Below are 19027 nucleotides of genomic sequence, written 5' to 3'. Positions count from 1 at the left end.
AGCATAACCATCAGAATACAAGAGATGGAAGACAGAATCTCAGGTGTTGAAGAGACACTAGAGGAAATAGACTCATAGACCAAAGAAACTCTTATGTACAACCAATTCTTAACACAAAATATGCAGGAAATATGTGACATGGTGAAAAGACCAAACCTAAGACTAATAGGTATAGAAGAAGATGAAGAAGCCCAGCTCTAAGGCACAAAAATATATTCAAAAGATCATAGAAGAAATCATTCCTAACCTGAAGAAGGACATGAGCCAGAACCTGGAAGCAACCAGATGGCCTTCAAGTGAAGAGTGGATAGAGAAAATGTGTTACATTCACATAATGGAGTACTATTCAATGGAAAAAAACAATGAAATCTTGAAATTTGCAAGCAAATGGATGGCACTAGATGAAACCATCCTGACTGAGGTAACCCAGTCATAAAAAGACAAACATGGTATGTACTCACTCATGTATGGATTTTAGACATGAATCAGTGGGAATACAATCCCACTGCCTGAAAGTCTGGGAAACAGAACCTTTATTCAGTGACTGATTGAAGCAGAGGCAGACAACCACAGCTAAACACTGAACTGAATTCCTGGAATCCAGTGACAGAAAGGGAGAAATGATAAGCAAAGGGTCTAGACTTAGCTGGTTTTACCAACAGAAACAGGGGAGAGCTCTTGGATCACAGAGTGATGGCTGAGTGGACCACATGGGACTGATCCAGATCCCCTGAATGTGGGTGACAGTGAGAGGCCTAGGTAATCTATGGGGTCTTGGGTAGTATTTATTCCTGGTGTACAAATGGACTTTGGCTGCCTCTCCCACAATGAGGGATGCTCTCTCAGCCTGGAATTTTCGGGGAAGGCCTAGGCCCTGCCCTGGATGAAATGGCAGACTCTGGTGATCAACGATGGAGTGCCTCACCCTCCTTGGGGATTGGAGTGGATATTGGATGCGGTCCGGGATGCCTGGTGGGGGGCACGGGGGAGGAGGAGAGGAAGAGGTAGCCGGGATTGACATGTTAAGCAAGCTTGATTCTAACATAAATTAAAAAAGGAAGAAAAAAAAAGAGTGGTTTGCCAAGACAAAAAAAAAAAAAAAGAAGCACATGCCTATGAAAGTACAAGATGTTTACAGAGTACCAAATAGACTGGACCAAAACAAAATATTACCTCCACACATAATAATCAAAACACTAAATATACAGAATAATGAAAGACTATTAAGAGCTGTATAGGGGAAAGGCCAACTAATATATAAGGGAAGGCCTACAAGAATTACACCTGATTTCTCAATGGAAACTGTGAAAGTCAGAAGGTCCGGGATAGATATTCTACAAACATGGAGAAACCACAGATGCCAGCCCAGACTACAATACCCAGCAAAGCTTTCAGGTAGTGTAGATGGAGAAAACAAGACATTCCATTACTAAACCAGATTTAAACAATACATATCCACTAATCCACCTTACAGAAAGTACTAGAAGAAAAACAAAAAACTCCAATATAAGGAAGTTAATGATGCTCACAAAAAAATAGGCAATGGATAATCGCACATTTCCAAATGTCAAAAGATGGAGAGAAACACACACAACACCACTACACCGGAATCAAAAACAAAACAAGAATCAACAATCAATGGTCATTAGTATCTCTCACTATCAATTGTCTTAATTCACCTATAAAAAGACACAGGCTAACAGAATCAATACAAAGAGAGAATCCGTCCTTCTGCGCATACAAGAAACACATCTCAATGTCAAAGATAGGGTTAGGAGTAAAGGGTTGGGAAAAGATTTTCCAATCAAATGAACCTAAGAAACAAGCTGGTGTAGTTATCCTGATGTCTAACAAATTATACTTCAAATAAAATTGATCAGAAGAAATGAATAAAGTCAATTCATATTCATCACAGGAAAATCAATTCTGAACATCTTTGCCCCAAATACAAAGGTACCACATTCATAAAACAAATATTACTAAAACTTAAATCACACATAAAACCCTACACTGTTGTAGTGGGTGACTTCCCCAACCCATATTGGACAAGAATACCAGACAGAAATGTTACAAAGAAACAGAGAAACTAACAGAAGTTATGACGCAATTGGGTTTAAGAGACTTCTATAGAGCATTCCATTCAAACACAAAAGAATATACCTTCTCTTAGTGCCACATGGAACATTCTCTAAAATTGACTACATAATTAGCAACAAAACACACCTCAACAGAGACAAAAAACTGGAATAACTCACTGTATCTTATCAGATCAATATGGTTTAAAGTTAGAATTCAACAACACAAATTGCAGAAACCATACAAACTCATTGAACAAGGCTTAGCTCCATCACTCCAGGATTCAGGAAGAAATAAAGAAAGAAAGACTTCCTAGAATTCAATGAAAATGAAGGCACAACATAACCAAAATTATGGGATGCTTTGAAGCAGTGCTAAGAGCAAAGCTCATAGCATTCAGTGCCCACATAAAGAAAATGGAAAAGACTAGAGACTTACTATCACACCTGAAAGCTCTAGAACAAAAAACAGCGAACTCACCCAGGAGGAGTAGACACCAGTAAATAATCAAACTGAGTGCTAAAAGCAATAAAGTAGAAACAAAGAAAAAATTACAAAGAGTCAATGAAACAAAGAGTTGCTTCTTTGAGAAAAACAACATGATAGACAAACCATTATCCAAACTACTCAAAAGGCAGAGAGAGTGCAGGCAACTGAACAAAATCAGAAACCAAAAGGGGGACATGACAATGAACACTGAGGAAATCCAGTGAAAACCTGTACTCCACAAAATTGGAAAATATAAAGGAAATGGACAATTTTCTGGATAGATATCGATTAAAATTATATCAAGAACAGATAAACAATTTAAAAAGACATATGAAATAGAAGCAGTCATCAAAAGTGTCCTAATCATAAATGTCCAGAGCCAGGTGGGTTCAGAGCAGAGTTACACCAGTAAATCAAAGGACACATTAATACCAATACTCCTCAAATTTCTCTACACAAAAGAAGCAGAAATATCATTGTCAAACTCTTTTTACTAGGCTAAAATTACATTGCTACCCAAACCACACCAAGACACACTAAGAAAGAGAAATACAGACCAAACTCCCTCATGAATATTGAAGCAAAGATACTCAATAAAATACTGGCAAATCAAATGCAAGACCATATCAGAAAAACTATCCACCATGATAAAGTATGCTTCTTCCCAGAGATGCAGGGGTGATTCAACATATGAAAATCTGTTGATGCAATCTACTATATAAACAAACTGAAAAAACACTGCATGATCATCTCACTAAGTGATGAAAGGCCATTGACAATATCCAGTACTTGCTCATGATGAATGTCTTGGAGAGATCATAAATAACAAGAACATGCCTAAAGATAATAAAGGCAACACACAACAAACTAACAGCCAAAATCAAACTAAATGGAGAGAAACTCAATGCTATTCCTCCAAAATCAGGAACAAAACAAAATTGTCCACTCTGTCCATATCACTTCAGTATTGTACTAGAAGTGCTAACTAGAGTAATAAGACAACAAAAGGAGACCAAAGTGATACAAATTGGAAAGGAAGAAGTCAGTTTTCACTATTTGCACATAATATGATAGCTTACAAAAGTGATCTGAAGACTTCTACTAGAGAAATCCTAAATGTGATAAACACCTTCAGCAAAGTGGCAAGGAACAAGATTAACTAAAAAAAAATCAGTAGCCCTCCTATATATAGAGATAAATGGGCTGAGAAAGAAATCTTGGAAAAATCACCCTTTACAATAGGCACAACCAAAATAAAATATTTTTGGGTAACTATAATGAAACAAGTGAAAGACCTGTAAGATAAGAACATTGGGTATTTAAAGAAAGAAATAAAGAAGATATTAGATAATGAAAAGGTGTCCCATGGTCTTGGACAGGTAGGATCAACATAGTAAAAATGGCAATCTTACCAAACATAATCTACAAATTAAATGCAATTGCCATCAAAATCCCATCACAATCTTCATAGACCTTGAAAGAACAATACTCAATGAACAATATGGATAAGCAAAAAAAAACAAACAAAACAAAAACAAAAAACATGGGATAGCCAAAATATCCCTGTATGATAAAGGAAATTTAGGAGTCATAACCGCCCCTGACATCAAGCTCTGCAATAGAAAAAAGTTTGGTAATGGCACAAAAACTTACAGATAGACCAATGTAACTGAATTGAAGACCCTGATATTAATTCACACACCTGATTTTTTACAAAGAAGCTAAAATTATACAACGGAAAAAAGAAAGAATCTTTAGAAGATCCTGCTCCATAACTGGATGCTGGCATGTAGAAGACTGCAGATAGATCCATATCCATAGCCACACACATAACTTAAGTCCAAATGGATCAAAGACATCAACATAAATCCAGCCACACTGAACCTCTTAGAAGAGAATGTGGGAAGGACCCTTGAATGCATTTTCACAGGAGAAACATTTCTGGACACAACACCAGTAGCACAGACACTAAGATTGACAATTAATAAATGGGGCCTCCTGAAACTGAAGAGATTCTGTAAAGCAAAGGACACAGTCACCAAGATAAAACAGCAGTCCGTAAAATGGAAAATATCTTCACCAACCCCACATCTTACAAGGGGTTGAACTAAAAAATAAACAAGAACTCAACAAGTTAGTCACCAAACACCAAATAATTTAGTTAAAAATTGTGGTACACTCTTACTCCTGTCAGAATGACTAAAATCAAAAACACCAATGGCAGTTTATGTTGGAGAGGAAGGGGAACACTCCTCCACTGCTGATGGGAGTGCCAACTTGTATAGCCACTTTGGAAATCAGTATGGAGATTCCTCAGGAAAATGAGAATCAGTCTACCACATGAACCAGCAATTCCACTCTTAGGCATATACACAAAAGATGCCCATTCACACAATAAGGATGTCTGTTCCACTATGTTCATAGCAGCATTATATGTAATAGCTATATCCTGGAAGCAACCTAGATGCCCCACAAATGAAGAGTGGACAATGGGGTAGTATACAATGAGAAAAACAATGGAATATTGAAATTTGCAGGCAAATTGAGGGGACTAGAAGAAACCATCCTGAGTGAGGAACCCAGTCATACAAAGACAAACATGGTATGTAATCACTCATATATGAATTTTAGGTCTAAAACATGGTAGTGCCAGCCTACAGTCTCCAGCTTGAGAGTCTGGGAAACATGGAGGATCCTAAGAGAGATATGCAACAGAAAGATGGATTCTGTCTTTGAATCCATACACCTGTGTCTTTTTATGGGTGAATTAAGACCATTAATATTGAGGGATATTAATGACCATTGATTGCTCATTTTTGTTAGTTTTTGAGTTGCTGTTGATGGTGGAATTGTATGTGGATTTTTACCCTGTTTTTCTTTGGGCTGTTGGTAAAGTGAGATTATCTAATGCCTATATTTTTCTGGCAGTAGTTAACTTTCTTTGGTTGGAGATTTCCTTCCAGAACTTTCTGTATGGCTGGGTTAGTGGATATGTATTGTTTACATCTGGTTTTGTCATGGAATATATTGTTTTCTCAAAGTATAATGATTGAAAGCTTTGCTGGGTATAGTAGTCTGGGCTTGCATCTGTGGTCTCTTAGTGTTGGTAGAATATCTCTCCAGGACTTTCTGGCTTTCAAAGTGTCCATGGTCATGTCGGGTGTAATTCTTATAGGTTTCCCTTTATATTTTACTTGCCCTTTTCCCCTTAACTTCTCATAATATTCTTTCTTTATTCTGTATGTTTGGGGTCTTAATTATTATGTGTCAGGGGACTTTTTTTGTGGTCCACACTATTTGGTGTTCTGTAAGTTTCTTGTACCTTCATTAGCATGTCTTTCTTTAGGTTGGGAAAGTTTTCCTCTATGATTTTGTTGAATATATTTTCTGCCTCTCTTTGAGGTGGTTTTCTTCACCTTCTTCTATACTTATTATTCTTAGGTTTGGTAATTTCATGGTGTCCCATATTTCGTGAATATTTTGTGTTAGGGATTTGTTGAACTTAAGATTTTCTTTGGTTTGTCCAGCTTTTCTATTTGTAGCCTTCCTTCAGACTGTGGGTTTTTTAAATGTCTCTATTTTAGTTTTCAACCCTGGCACTGTTTGAATTGTTTCTTGCTATTTTTGCTTTCTCTTTTCATCCATTTCTTGCATTTTTTTGGATTTTTTGGTTTCTCCATTTCTTGCAGTTTTTAGTTTGCTTTATCTTCCATTTCTTGTAATTTTGGTTTGTTTCTTCTTACATTTCTTTGAGGCATTTTCATGAGGGCATCTATCATTTTCATGAAGTTGTTTTTAAGATCATTCTTTTCTGCTTCATTTGCATTGGACTGCTGGAGTCTTGCTGGTGTGGAGTCTCTAGAATCTGGTGGTGTCCTATTTGTTTTTCTGTTGCTGAGTGTGTTTTTGTATTGTCTCCTTCCCATCCCTTCTTCTAGTGGGTGCAGAAAGAGCCTCTTCATTGCCTGGTTTTTAGGGGACCAGAGTTCCCTTTTGGTGGGTTCAAGCAAGTCTCTGGTAGTTCTCTTCTTCCTGGTGTTAGTCCTTGTCCTGTGTGTGGAGAAAAATGCCTGGAATCTGGGGTGCTTAGGCTACCTTCAGGAGGGGAGACTCAGTGGCCTTCTCCAGGAACTGGAACAGGCCCCAAAACAGACCCGGAATTGGCTGGTCCCATGGGTGGAGAATAAGACCAGGAAACTGGGGTGCAAATGCTCCCACTGTAAGGGTAGGCTCAGTAGCAGTCTCCAGGCAATACTCAGGCACTTGAATACAAGCCTGGATATAAAGCCTGGTTCACCTGGGCCCTTGGTGGAAAAGAAGAACAGGAATCTGGGTTGTGTAGGCTCCTGTGGGAGGGGAGGTCCAGTGGCGATCCCCAGGCACTGGTCCTGTGGTTAGATATGACCAGGAAATTCAAGTCTATCTTAAATGCCCATCCCTGATAATTTTGATGACCACTTTATATGCCATCCTAGAACCTACATCCAGTGACTGATGGAAACAGAGCCAGACACCAACAGCTAAACACTGAACTGAACTCCTGGAACCCAGTGACGGAAAGGGAAAACTGATGAGCAAAGGGGTCAAGAGTGGGCTGGTGACCCCCACAGAAACAGCTGACATGAACAAGGCAGAGCTCCTGGACCCCAGACTGATGCCTGAGAGGCCAGCATGGGACTGCTCTTTATCCCATGAATTTGGGTGTCAGTGAGGAGGTCTAGGCAATCTCTGGTGCCTTGAATAGTAGATCAATATTTATTCTTGGTATAAAAATAGACTTTGGGTGCCCATCCCACAATGAGGGATGCTCTCTCACCCTGGACTCATGGGGGAGGGCCTAGGTTCTGCCCTGAATGAAATGACAGACTCTGGAGATCCCCCATGGAGGGCTTTACCCTCTCTGAGTAATGGAGTGGGGACTGGGTCGGGGGCTGGGTTGGAGGTGGGGGTGTAGGTGCAGGAGGGAAGAAAGGGAGCTGGGATTGACATGTGAAGCAAGCTTGTTTCTAATTTAAATTAAAAAATTTTTAAATTGTAGTACAACTCTCAATAGAGAATTTTCAAAAGTAGAATCTTAAATGGCAGAAAGGCACTCAAGAAATTGCTCAACCTTCATCCATTAGCTGATGGAAAAAGAAGCAGACACCCATAGCTAAACAGTGAGCTGAAGTCTGGAATTCAGTTTCAGAGAGGTATGTGGAATGAGCAAAGGTGTCAAGGGCAGGCTTAAGAAAGCCATAGAGCCAGACAACCTGAAAAAGGGGAAGTTCATGGACCCCGGCTGGGAAACCAGCATAGGACTATCCCAGAGACTCTGAACATGGATGTCAGTTTAGAGGTCTGGTTAACCTATGGCACCTCTAGTAGTAGATCAGTATTTATCCTTAGTATAGGAATATAATTTTGGGGTCCACTCCATATAGACAGATACTCTGTTAGCCTAGACACATGGAGGAGGGCCTAGGCCCTGCTACAAATGATATGACATATACTCTGGTTTCTCTTCAGATCATATAAATCTTTCACCTTTCACAAATGATATGACAGACTTTGAAGATCCCCCATGGAAGGTCTCACCTATCGTGGAAGCAGAAAGGAGATGGCATAAGGGGCCAGTGTGGGTGAAGGCAGGAGGGAATGGAGAGGGAACAAGGATAGGCATGTAAAACAAGCTTGCTTCTAATTTTGATTTAAAAAGGACAAATAACGAAATTGATCAACATCCTTACACATCAGGGAAGTGAAAATACAAACAGCTCTGAGATATTATCTTATACCCATGAGAATGGCTAAAATAAAAAAATACCAAGGACAGCTTATGCTAGGGAAGATGTGAAGAAAGGGGAACACTCCTTCATTGCTGTTGGGAGAGTAAACTTGTACAACCTCTTGGGAAATCATTATGCCAGTTTCTCAGGAAAATGGGAATCAGTCTAACTCAAATTACAGCAATTCCTCTCATAGGCTTATATACAAAGGATGCACATTCATACAGAAGGACATGAGTTCAACCATGTTCACAGCAGCATTATTTGTAATAGCCAGAACTTGGAGGCAAAGTAGATGCCCCTCAACCAAAGAATGAACAAAATTATATGGCACATTTTAACAAAAGAGCACTATTCAGTGGAAAAAGAAATGAAATCTAAAAATTTTCAGGCAAATGGATGGAACCGGAAGAAATCATCCTGAGTGAGTGTGAATGTATTTCATACATACCGGTTTGTATGAAATGTGATTGTGAATGGGTGAATGTGAACTACTTGAATTGCCTTGGATATGATTAAGTGGATACTTAGGTTGCTTTGGATATAGTTAAAAAGCTACCAAAATTGCTTTGGATATAGCCAAAAGGAGCATCCAGGCAGTCAATGTCTTAGCAAGAAAGGTTGACAAATTGAATCCTTGAAGCCAGTCAGTGGAAAAATAGCAAAACCTACAACATGGCCTGAGAGCCAAAGAAATCTGTATGGAAGATTCTATAGAGTAGCAAACAGTTTAAATAAAATTTCAAAAAATAAAAAGGGGGAGAGTGTATAGATTAAATGTGATACATTTACACAATTGTGTCTACTCAGCAGAAAACAAGCAATGGGATTTTGTAATTTGCTGGCAAATGGATGGTACTAGAAGAAACCAACCTGAGTGAGGTAACCCAGTCGCAAAAAGACAAATATGGCATGTACTCACTCATATTTGAATTTTCGACATGGATCAGGGGAGTGCCAGCCTACAATCCCACTGCCAAACCTTTATCCAGAGACTGATGGAAGGAGAAGCAGACACCCACAGCTAAACAATGAACTGAACTCCTGGGACCCAGTGACATAGAGGGATGAGTGATAGGCAAAGGGGTCAAGACCATGATGGTAAAACCCACAGAGACAGCTGTCCTGACAGGAGGGAGTTCTCAGACCCCAGATTGTTGGCTGAGAGGTCAGCATGGAACTGATCCAGACCCTGTGAATGTGGTGTCAGTGAAGAGGCTTCGGTAATCTCTCCAGCCTTGGGTAGTAGTTCAATATTTACCATGGCATATGAATGAACTTTGGGAGTTCACTCCACATGGAGGGATGTTCTCTCATCATGGACACATGGGGAAATATCTAGGTCCTGCCCTGGATGAAATGACAGACTCTGGAGATACCTCATGGAGGGCCTCACCCTTCCTGGGAAAGTTGTGGGGATTGGATGGGGGGCTGGGGGCTGGTGGATGGGTAAGGAGTAAAGGAAGGAGAGGGAGCTGGGAGCTGGGATTGACATGTGAAGCAAGCTTGTTTGTAATTTAAATAAAAATTATATTAAAAAAACTTCATTGTGGAAGTAGTTAACCTACTCTTAGGTGTACTTTTTAAGGTATTATGACAGTGGGATATTTTTCCAGTTTCTTCCTTGGTGGGGTCCTATTTGGTAAATAGAAACTGTTCTGCTACACTGATCAAATATCTACCCTATTTATATAGATTTATGTGGACTCCATGAGGCCTTTTAAATATGGAGTTACTTCATCAGCTCATATTTTTTTAATTCTTTACACTCACAATTGTATCCCTTTACATTTTTCTTTTTTTATATTGCTCTGAGTCTTCTAGTAATATACTCATTAAATTTGTAAGTATCTATTTTACATGCATGGCTACTTGAAATAAAAAAGGACCATGAATAAAATGTGTGCTTTTTTATGCTGTTCTTTTATGTATTTGATGCATAACTATGCAAACAATCTGTACAGAAATGCTGGTTTAACAACTTGCTTCCAGATCAAATGATATGATGTAATGTGATAAACTACTAATAGCTTCTGTTGACTTAGAAGTATTAAAAATACACGATACAAAGATTGGGCTTATAGTTTCTTAAATGTACATACTTTTTTACTACTTCCTTCTTCATCCACATGATGGACACCTTTAAACTTGGGGTGGATTTGCAATTACCTCCCTTTGCTTCTGTCAACTTTTGCATTGGTAGGATTATCTGTTACATACTTCAGTGGCAACTCAGCTTTTTGAAATCTGTTCATTCACTGATCATAGACAAACAATAATATTGTGTGAAAGAGCTATCTGCATCCAAACATAGCTTCTCCTCCAAAACACATTAGAGCCATTGCCTAACCAAGGAAACCTGCTCCAAATGTTCTAGTACTATAACTGCTTCATTATTTATCTCATAAAAATCATATAAACATCATTGTTTTAGCACAGGAGCTAGTTCAAAGCAATTCACTCTCTCTTCTGTTTCTTCTAATTATAGCCCTGGAAAGGAACATGAATATGTACTGTGTTCAGTTGCCACATAGATGCTAACTATATTCCCAGTGCTTGATTGAGAGATGAATTCAGGTCTTCTTAAATCCTCCAGAGATTATAAAACTCTGGCTTCTGCTGAAACTAATTTTCTCCCTAGAAGAAAGGAAAATCCAGGGGATTTCTGATGCAACAGTTTTCTCAGGAGTCTTCATCATTGGTTATGATAATTTCATGCTTGGATAGAATCAGACAACACTAATTAGGCCCATGATGATGGAATACAGAGATATTTCATGTACTGTCAGAGTGAATGGAGTCAACACACTCAAGATCATCAAGAGTATTTCCTGGCTGTCTGCAGACAGCCCCTGGTGAGTGTCTATATTGTGAGGTTGTTGGAGGTGTAGGCATGATACAGGCAGTGTGTACTAATTATAGCCTTTCAAACTGGTGCTTTCCCCAGCACCAGTTTAGTCCATATGGGATTTTGAATGTAAGGATGGACTTTTGTTTATTCCTACTTTTTCTAATTCAAACACAGGTGATTGTTTATTATATTGAATGTTTCCTTTCATGATTATCATCTATGTTTTGCACCAAGCATGTCAGACTAATATGGGCACATATGTCTGTATAGTATTGATATTCAACAATAGAATTTACTCAAAACAATAAAGGGAATGTATGTTGGTACTAGTCATGGATCAGGAGGTATGAAAATCTGCCTGGCATAGGTGGTAACTACCTTTTATTAGCTTTCTGAGTACTAGTAAAATAAGACATAGTAGGATGAATTTTCAGTTCAGAACTTCAGGGCAGAACAGTTGATTACCAAATTCAGAAAGAAGCAATGTAATTAGGGAGTGCAAGGCTTGAAATAAAGGAGACCTTTGCTCAAATCTCTGTCTACTACTTTAGCAGTTGTAGGATCTTAAAAAATTTTTATCCCCATTTTTATCCTCTAGTCTATTTATCCACAATACCAGCCCTAAGAAAAATATTTCTCTTGTATAATTCTTTCATTTAACAAATATTAAGTTCTGGTTTGAATCATTGATGTATAGTAGTTAAATAAGATAATTAAATGGCCAATAGGTGTCAGTATCCTGAACATTCTCACGGCATAATGTGACTGTTAAAATAAAGAAAAATCTTCTGGTAGTCTTTTCTGGGGAAAATGTAGAGAGGTACAGGGTGAACCACAATGCTAGTATTTGTCAAAGAAACATCTATTTATCCTGAGTGAGAAAGGAATTAATATGTTCTCTGAGATGTTACATCCAACACAATAGGAATTAATGACTGTTCTTTTTGTGTAGGTTTACTTTTGTTTTCCCAGATCAATCTGTTTTGAGAGTGAAATGACTGTTGGTAATGTTAGATGATTACAACAAAAATGTTGTTGGGGTTTAGTGTTTGGAAAAATATACGCCGGAAACAGAACACTAAAATAACATCAGTAATACAGAAAGTTTAGGTATACTTATGAGGAAACCTAAGTGTTTTTTCCATATAGGAACCAAGAAAGAAAGAAAGAAAAGTTTGATATGTTAAAGAAGTGTGTGTGTGTGTGTGTGTGTGTGTGTGTGTGTGTGTGTGTGTGTGTTTGATATAGTTCTTGGATGTGTGGAAAACTGTGAGTAAATAGACACACTTTGTTCTTTTACTATTATATGAAGATTTCTAAATTGTGAATTGCATATAATAAATATATCTTGATCATGGATACCCTCTCTTCTACTCTTTCTTCTTCATTCAGCTAGTTTTGTCGCTGTACTCTAGTCACTCTTCCTTTACTTTCAGGGCATATGTTTTAGCTTGCACTTTTAAAAGAAAGCATATTAGATGCGACTTTATATGTTTAGCTTAATTTGCTTTACACTGTCTTCCACTCCCAATTGTTTTCCTCTAAACCACTGTTTAACTCTTTTTCTTTCCAATTAACACTCCATTTGGTATTAACAACACATATTTATGTATTAAATCATTGGTGGGCATTTTACCGATTTTGTATTTTAGCTTTTGTGAATAATACATTATTGACCATAGGTACAATGTGCTGTGATTTAATTTCCATTTTTGCATATGCTCAGATGGGCTATAGAAATTTTGAATGACAGTTCTATTTTGAAGATTTATTTTTTCAGGAAGGACCATAGTGGCACAACTCATTTATAATTCTAACAATAATTTACTTGCTTCTTTTTTTATCTGTATCCTATTCAGTATTTGCAGGTTTCTTTTTAAATAGAAAACATGAGCTATAGAATCAGATCTGTTTCATACAAATATGGATCATGTTGGTTTATGTGGGTGAACTTGAAAAATCACCATAATTCTTGAACCTAACCAATATTATCCAAAAAACTTAAACAATTATGTCTATAGGTAGGGTTTACAAAATTAATATTACAAACCTGAAACATTTGAAACATTTTTAAACTGTAAAATTCAGTGGCATAAAGAACATCTGCAGAGCTTTGAAATAATCACTGCCATTTATTTTCACACGTTGCAACACTTGGCCATATGCCTGATATGGAATCAACATTCATTCTGGTTTGGAGAATTATGGGCTGTGGAGATGAAATCATAATAATCTGTGCACTTTAATGTTTGTGAGTGGTATCTACATTAAATACTATTTTAATTCTCATATTACATAATGAGTAACTATTTGGATAAAAAGTAACATTAAAACATAAGGAATATTAATAGTAATAACATTGTTATTTAGGGCAATTATGAGATGTTCTCATGTTTAGTTAAGTTTTAACTTAATATCATTAAACATATAATTCTCAGACGATGGTTCTTAACCTTGCTAATGCTGTAAACCTTTATCATATTTCCTCATGTTGTGGTGACCCTAAATATTAAATTATTTTTTCTGCTAATTCATAAATATTATTTTGCTGCTGTTATGAATAATAATGCAAATAACTCATATGGAGGATATCTGATATGTGACCACTGTAAAAGTAGTCACAACCCAAAGGGTAAAAATGACTGTTCTGAGAGATTAATGATTAGAATTGCTACAGATCATATTTTGCCAATACCTGGTAAAAGTCTGATGTAATATTTCTCACTTGGGGCATCTTTATCTCACCAAGATTTGAAAGTTTGAGTCTTAGTAACATCCCATGGATCAGGAGAGTCAGAGACACTATAGGAAATTTTACAATACCCATGAAAGTACCCCATACTTCATGGAAAACCATTCTTTCCTCATGCCAACATAGAAAAATCTTAATGCCATTGATCTGGAGAAATAGTGAATTATTTGAGTTATTTTATGAGCTTGAAAGCAAGATATATCAGGGTCTAGCAAAGGAGAAGCTGGGTTTAACCAATGAAAATAAATGTATCAGAAAACTCCACAGAAGATATCAATTCAATAAGTTCAGGCTTGTAAGAAGCATAATGTTGAGTAATAATATCAAAAAATTTAACTTAGTCTCAGAGAATCCAACATCTATGACACTATGTTCAGGTTTGGATACCTATACAGGTATCATATTTCTAAATTTTGAGTTTACATATAGTAATTCCTTATATAAATATTTATATTTTAGTGAATAATATACTTTAGCAAATTTATATAATATTTAAGTATAAAATGAGTTATTTGCATGTTTATGACATCAGACATATATCGCCATGTGCGTTCTACATAGTTACTTTGAAATGTTCAATAAATATTGTCAACAACTGTAATGCTGATAAACAACATTTGAGAACTTTTCCTTATCTGATCCTCTATACCCATTGTCATCTCTTCATAATAGTATATACCTAACTGAAGTCTTCTTAGCTTACACATATATATCTTTCTTTTCCAAATATAATGTTCTTCAACATTGTATATATGGCCATAAATGAGGAGATTTCATTCATGCATAGTGTGTGTGACGTGGAGGCACACATAAAGTGTGTGTGTGTGTGTGTGAGAGAGAGAGAGAGAGAGAGAGAGAGACAGAGAGAGAGAGACAGAGACAGAGACAGAGAGAGAATGTGTATGATAGAGGACACGCTTGACTGTCTATTCTTATTTTTCATCTTGTTGAAAAAGACAGTCTCTTTGTTATTTTATACTGTGTATCTGGATCCCTGGATTGTGAGCTTCTGGGAATAACTATCTCTGGCTATTATGTCACCAAAGGAGCACTTGGAATCCCACAACTGGAAGTACATATTCAGAATTTGCACAGGTTCTGGCAATTTACCTAACATCATCAAGCTTACCCATGACCAAGTTTCACTCTTTATTAGGTAGTTGAAACACACACACACACACACACACACACACACACACACTTCCCATTTATTTATGCTTAGCATGTCATACACATTTCATATATTCTAAACATGGTTACAATAAAGAAAAGAGTAGATCTGTCTCTTGAACACCAATTTCTTTCTACATACCCCTCATCTTGAGATTGTTCAGCCAGTGATTTTCATGTCTTTTCCCACTAGTGGACTGGTGATATTTACAGTTTATTGAGCATTTGCCACATGACATTTTCCTTTGATTTCATTTTCACAGCAATACTTGTGACCATAGTCTTTGTCAAACATTTTGTGGATGAAGAGAATCATGCCAATTCATTATCTAAGATCACCCTGCTGCATCATAAATAAAGTGGTAACCAATCCTACTCCACTTTTATCCAAAGCTCATGCAAATCATATGCTTTATTATATCTTTTTCTGCTAGAGTATTCCATAGTCTATCTGCCTGGAAAATTTCATCATTTTCAAAACTACCTCCAATGTCTTTCTGCATCCATGTTGGTGGAATTGTTTATTCCATGGTAACCTACCTCAATGTGGACATTGCTGAGGAAATATTTTCCTGAGTCAAATATGAAATTCCTCCTGGCTCTTGATCTTTATACTTGACCATTTTATTGATGCTGTAAATCTATAACAAATAATTTATATCTAGCACTTCTGTTTCATGGTATTCTTATACATCAAGACCTACGTTTATTAAAAAAAAAAACAAAAAAAATTAAGCCGTCAATAATGAATGGTTTACTGATAACTACCTCCGCCATAACTCACATTTCTGAAAACTATGTCTGTACCAGGCTTTCATTTGGGCCTGCAACAGCCCCCCAGATCATGACCCAGAATGATCTACCTTAGCTTAGGGTACTTGCTTGTCAGCTCTTACAGCTCAAACTTTTTTTTTTCATCTGGCTTTTGCCTTAGGACTATTTATCTTTTTATATCTTACTTTTACTGTTTCTCATGTTTTGGCAGTGACTGCCTGGCTTCTGGCCCTGGACATGTTCCTCTTTTTCTCCCTCATTCTCTCCTTCTTCATTTTTCCTGGGTTTCTCTTCCTATTTAATTTCTCTGCCTGCCAGACCTGTATATCCCTCCCCTTCCTAGCCATCCAGCATTCATCTTTTTATTAGACCAATTAGATGACTTAGGCAGGCAAGGAGAAACAAATACAACACATCTTTACATCATTAACAAAGGCAGCAGAAACAAAGGTAATGTACCTTCACATAGTTAAAGAAATATCCAATAGTATAAACAATTGTATCTCATCTTTGCCTAGTTAAAATCATATTCCACAATATATGTCTGCTTTCACTAATTTAATTTGCACAGTGTCTGCATGTTTTGTGCTCCTTAAATTCATGCCATCAATTTTGCTCAGTTATGACTAATGATGAATTTGTTTCCACTATATGTTCTCTTCTAAGAATTTATACACAACTCTTCTCTCTGGTTTATTGATTCACTAGATGCTGCAGAATGTGTTTCTCCTCCCTGACCTCTCCGTTCCTTACCACATCATCCCTTGGATTGAAGTTAGACTAAAGTTCAACACCAAAATACTATTTATAATTTGTACACCAATGTTTTAACAAGAATCAATGGTAACTCTTTCTCAATTTCAGTGTTATACTCTTGTCTGATGCATGGTGTGTGTGTGTGTGTTGTGTGTGTGTGTGTGTGTGTGTGTGCATTCTTATACTGGAGGATACAGTTGTGTAGGTGTGTGCACATGCATAAAGAGGCATGTGTTTAATACTTGAAATCTTCCTCAGTGGTTTCTTTCCTTCTATATTGATGCCTAGTCTCTATACTACAATCAGAGATTGCCAAAATGGCTGATCTGGCTAACCAGCTTGTTTAAGTGAGCTAATATCTTCACCTTCTAAGCAGGGGGATACATTCTAAACAATGGAAGTATAAGCAAGGGGCTTTTACATGGGTTTGGAGACCTGAAGTCTTCACAGTCCCTTTGCTGCTTTTGCAGCATATATTTTAACTACTGATACATCTCCCCAGTTTCAATGGGTAGCATTTTGTTGGAGTGTGGCAAAGGATTTCCTCCACATGTTCTTCCCCCATGTCTGGCAGACATTATTGACAAAACAAGGATCCATTTCTTACTCACTGATTCTATCTGTGGCTGTGTAGACCATCTGAAGTTGGCATTCCAGGAAACCACTAAAACTTGAGGAAAGTGACCGGCCATCTTGGGTTTCTTGATATAAGTCTGACACTCCTTCAGTTACACATTTTACATAAGACATGGGTGATATGAATCAGTCAGAGTCCTCCAACTTCATCCTGGTGAGCCTCTTCAGCAAATCAGGTTCACATGAACTCCTTCTCTGCCTGGTGGCTGCCATGTTTATCATTTGCCTTCTGGGAAACACTGTTTTACTCTTCATGATCTGGTTGGATTCCAGACTCCACACACCAATGTACTACCTGCTGAGTCAGCTTTCCTTCTTAGATGTTTGTTTCCCCATGATCACCATACCCAAGATGGTATCAAAATTCCCTAAGAAAGAGAGCTTGATTTCCTTTGGAGGTTGTGCTGCACAAATATTTTTCCTGACCTTGATAGGTGTGGCTGAAGGAGTCCTGCTGGCTCTCATGTCTTATGACCGCTTTGTGGCAGTGTGCCATCCCCTACAGTACCCTGTACTCATGAGACATCAGATATGCATGTTTATGGTGGCATTTTCCTGGCTAGCAGGTGTGCTCAATGGCTCCATCCAGACTTCCATAACTCTGAATTTTTCCTACTGTGCCTCTCGAGTTGTTGACCACTTTTTCTGTGAGGTTCCAGCCCTGCTGAAACTCTCCTGTTCAGATACCTCCATGTATGAGTTGGCACTATCCATCTCTGGGGTATTGATACTCATGCTCCCCCTGTTGCTAATCATCACCTCATATGGCCAAGTTTTGAGGGCTGTTCTACACATGCATTCTCAGGAAGCCCGGAATAAGGCATTTACTACTTGCTCTTCACACATCACAGTTGTGGGACTCTTTTACGGTGCAGCAGTGTTTATGTATATGGTACCTGGTTCATATCATAGCCCATACCAGGACAACATGATCTCCCTTTTCTATAGCCTCATCACCCCTACTCTTAACCCCCTCATCTACAGTCTGAGGAACAGAGAGGTGCGTATTGCTTTCTTAAAATTGCTTAACAAATTAAAAAGCAGGCAAAATTGATAATTGTATGAGAATTCCAGTGGTGCTTCATCCAAAATGATTTCTAAATTTTTCTATCTCTGGTACAACTGCAACCAATTTATTATCAAAACTAATTGCTGTTTTCCTCAGTCCTATAAATAACTGAGTTCGTTTCCTCTATATTTCTATGGAAAAAAAATAACAATGTCAATCACAAACTTTCTGGTAAAGAAGTGTTTTCACAGATTAAAGGCCGCATTTTGTAAATTTCACACCTTTGAATTGATAATTTGAGCACTAAAAATTAATATACATTGACTAGTGGTTCTCCTGAGTATTTAGTTTGTGTTCATGACAATTTTGAGATTTAGTAACTATTGCAGTTTTGATTTAAGAAATATATAAAGTAATTCCCCAGAGGTAACAAAGGATAAAATATCCTTTAGAGCTTGAATTTGTAATTCTTAAGAGAAAGTAAATCCCACAGTCACTAGAATGATTGATTGACTGTCACAGAGAACTGGTCAGTATAACAAATAAACATTTTTATGTGAGTGTTTACGTGTACAGAGAAGGGCAATGTATGTTAGATATTTTGATTTGTCAATGTTGTCTATCCATCGTACTTTTAAAATAAATTTATATTGGAATTAAAAACAATCTTATTTTACATACCAATCCCAGTTCCCTCTCCCTCCCATCCTCCCATGCCCTGCACCAACCCCCCCCACCCTAACCCC

The 19027-nt window shown here is 37.5% G+C and overlaps 1 protein-coding gene across 1 annotated transcript; it reads left to right on the top strand.

Annotated features, from left to right (window-relative positions):
* Nucleotides 1-17384: 17384 nt before the first annotated feature.
* Nucleotides 17385-18326, top strand: LOC101838353 (olfactory receptor 2Z1). The gene has a single exon (XM_005081400.1). The coding sequence runs from the start codon at nt 17385-17387 to the stop codon at nt 18324-18326; it is 942 nt and encodes a 313-aa protein (XP_005081457.1).
* The last annotated feature ends 701 nt before the right edge of the window (nt 18327-19027 follow it).

The sequence above is a fragment of the Mesocricetus auratus genome, unplaced genomic scaffold, assembly GCF_017639785.1.
Source record: "Mesocricetus auratus isolate SY011 unplaced genomic scaffold, BCM_Maur_2.0 Super-Scaffold_100676, whole genome shotgun sequence".
In the NCBI taxonomy this organism is placed as follows: domain Eukaryota; kingdom Metazoa; phylum Chordata; class Mammalia; order Rodentia; family Cricetidae; genus Mesocricetus; species Mesocricetus auratus.
The sequence above is the reverse complement of the archived record's forward strand: the minus strand, read 5'-3'. Positions and strand labels throughout refer to the sequence as shown.

What these genes read in the sequence shown, in the direction of transcription:
- LOC101838353 (XM_005081400.1), top strand. Translation starts at nt 17,385, where the DNA reads ATGGGTGATATGAATCAGTCAGAGTCCTCCAACTTCATCCTGGTGAGC.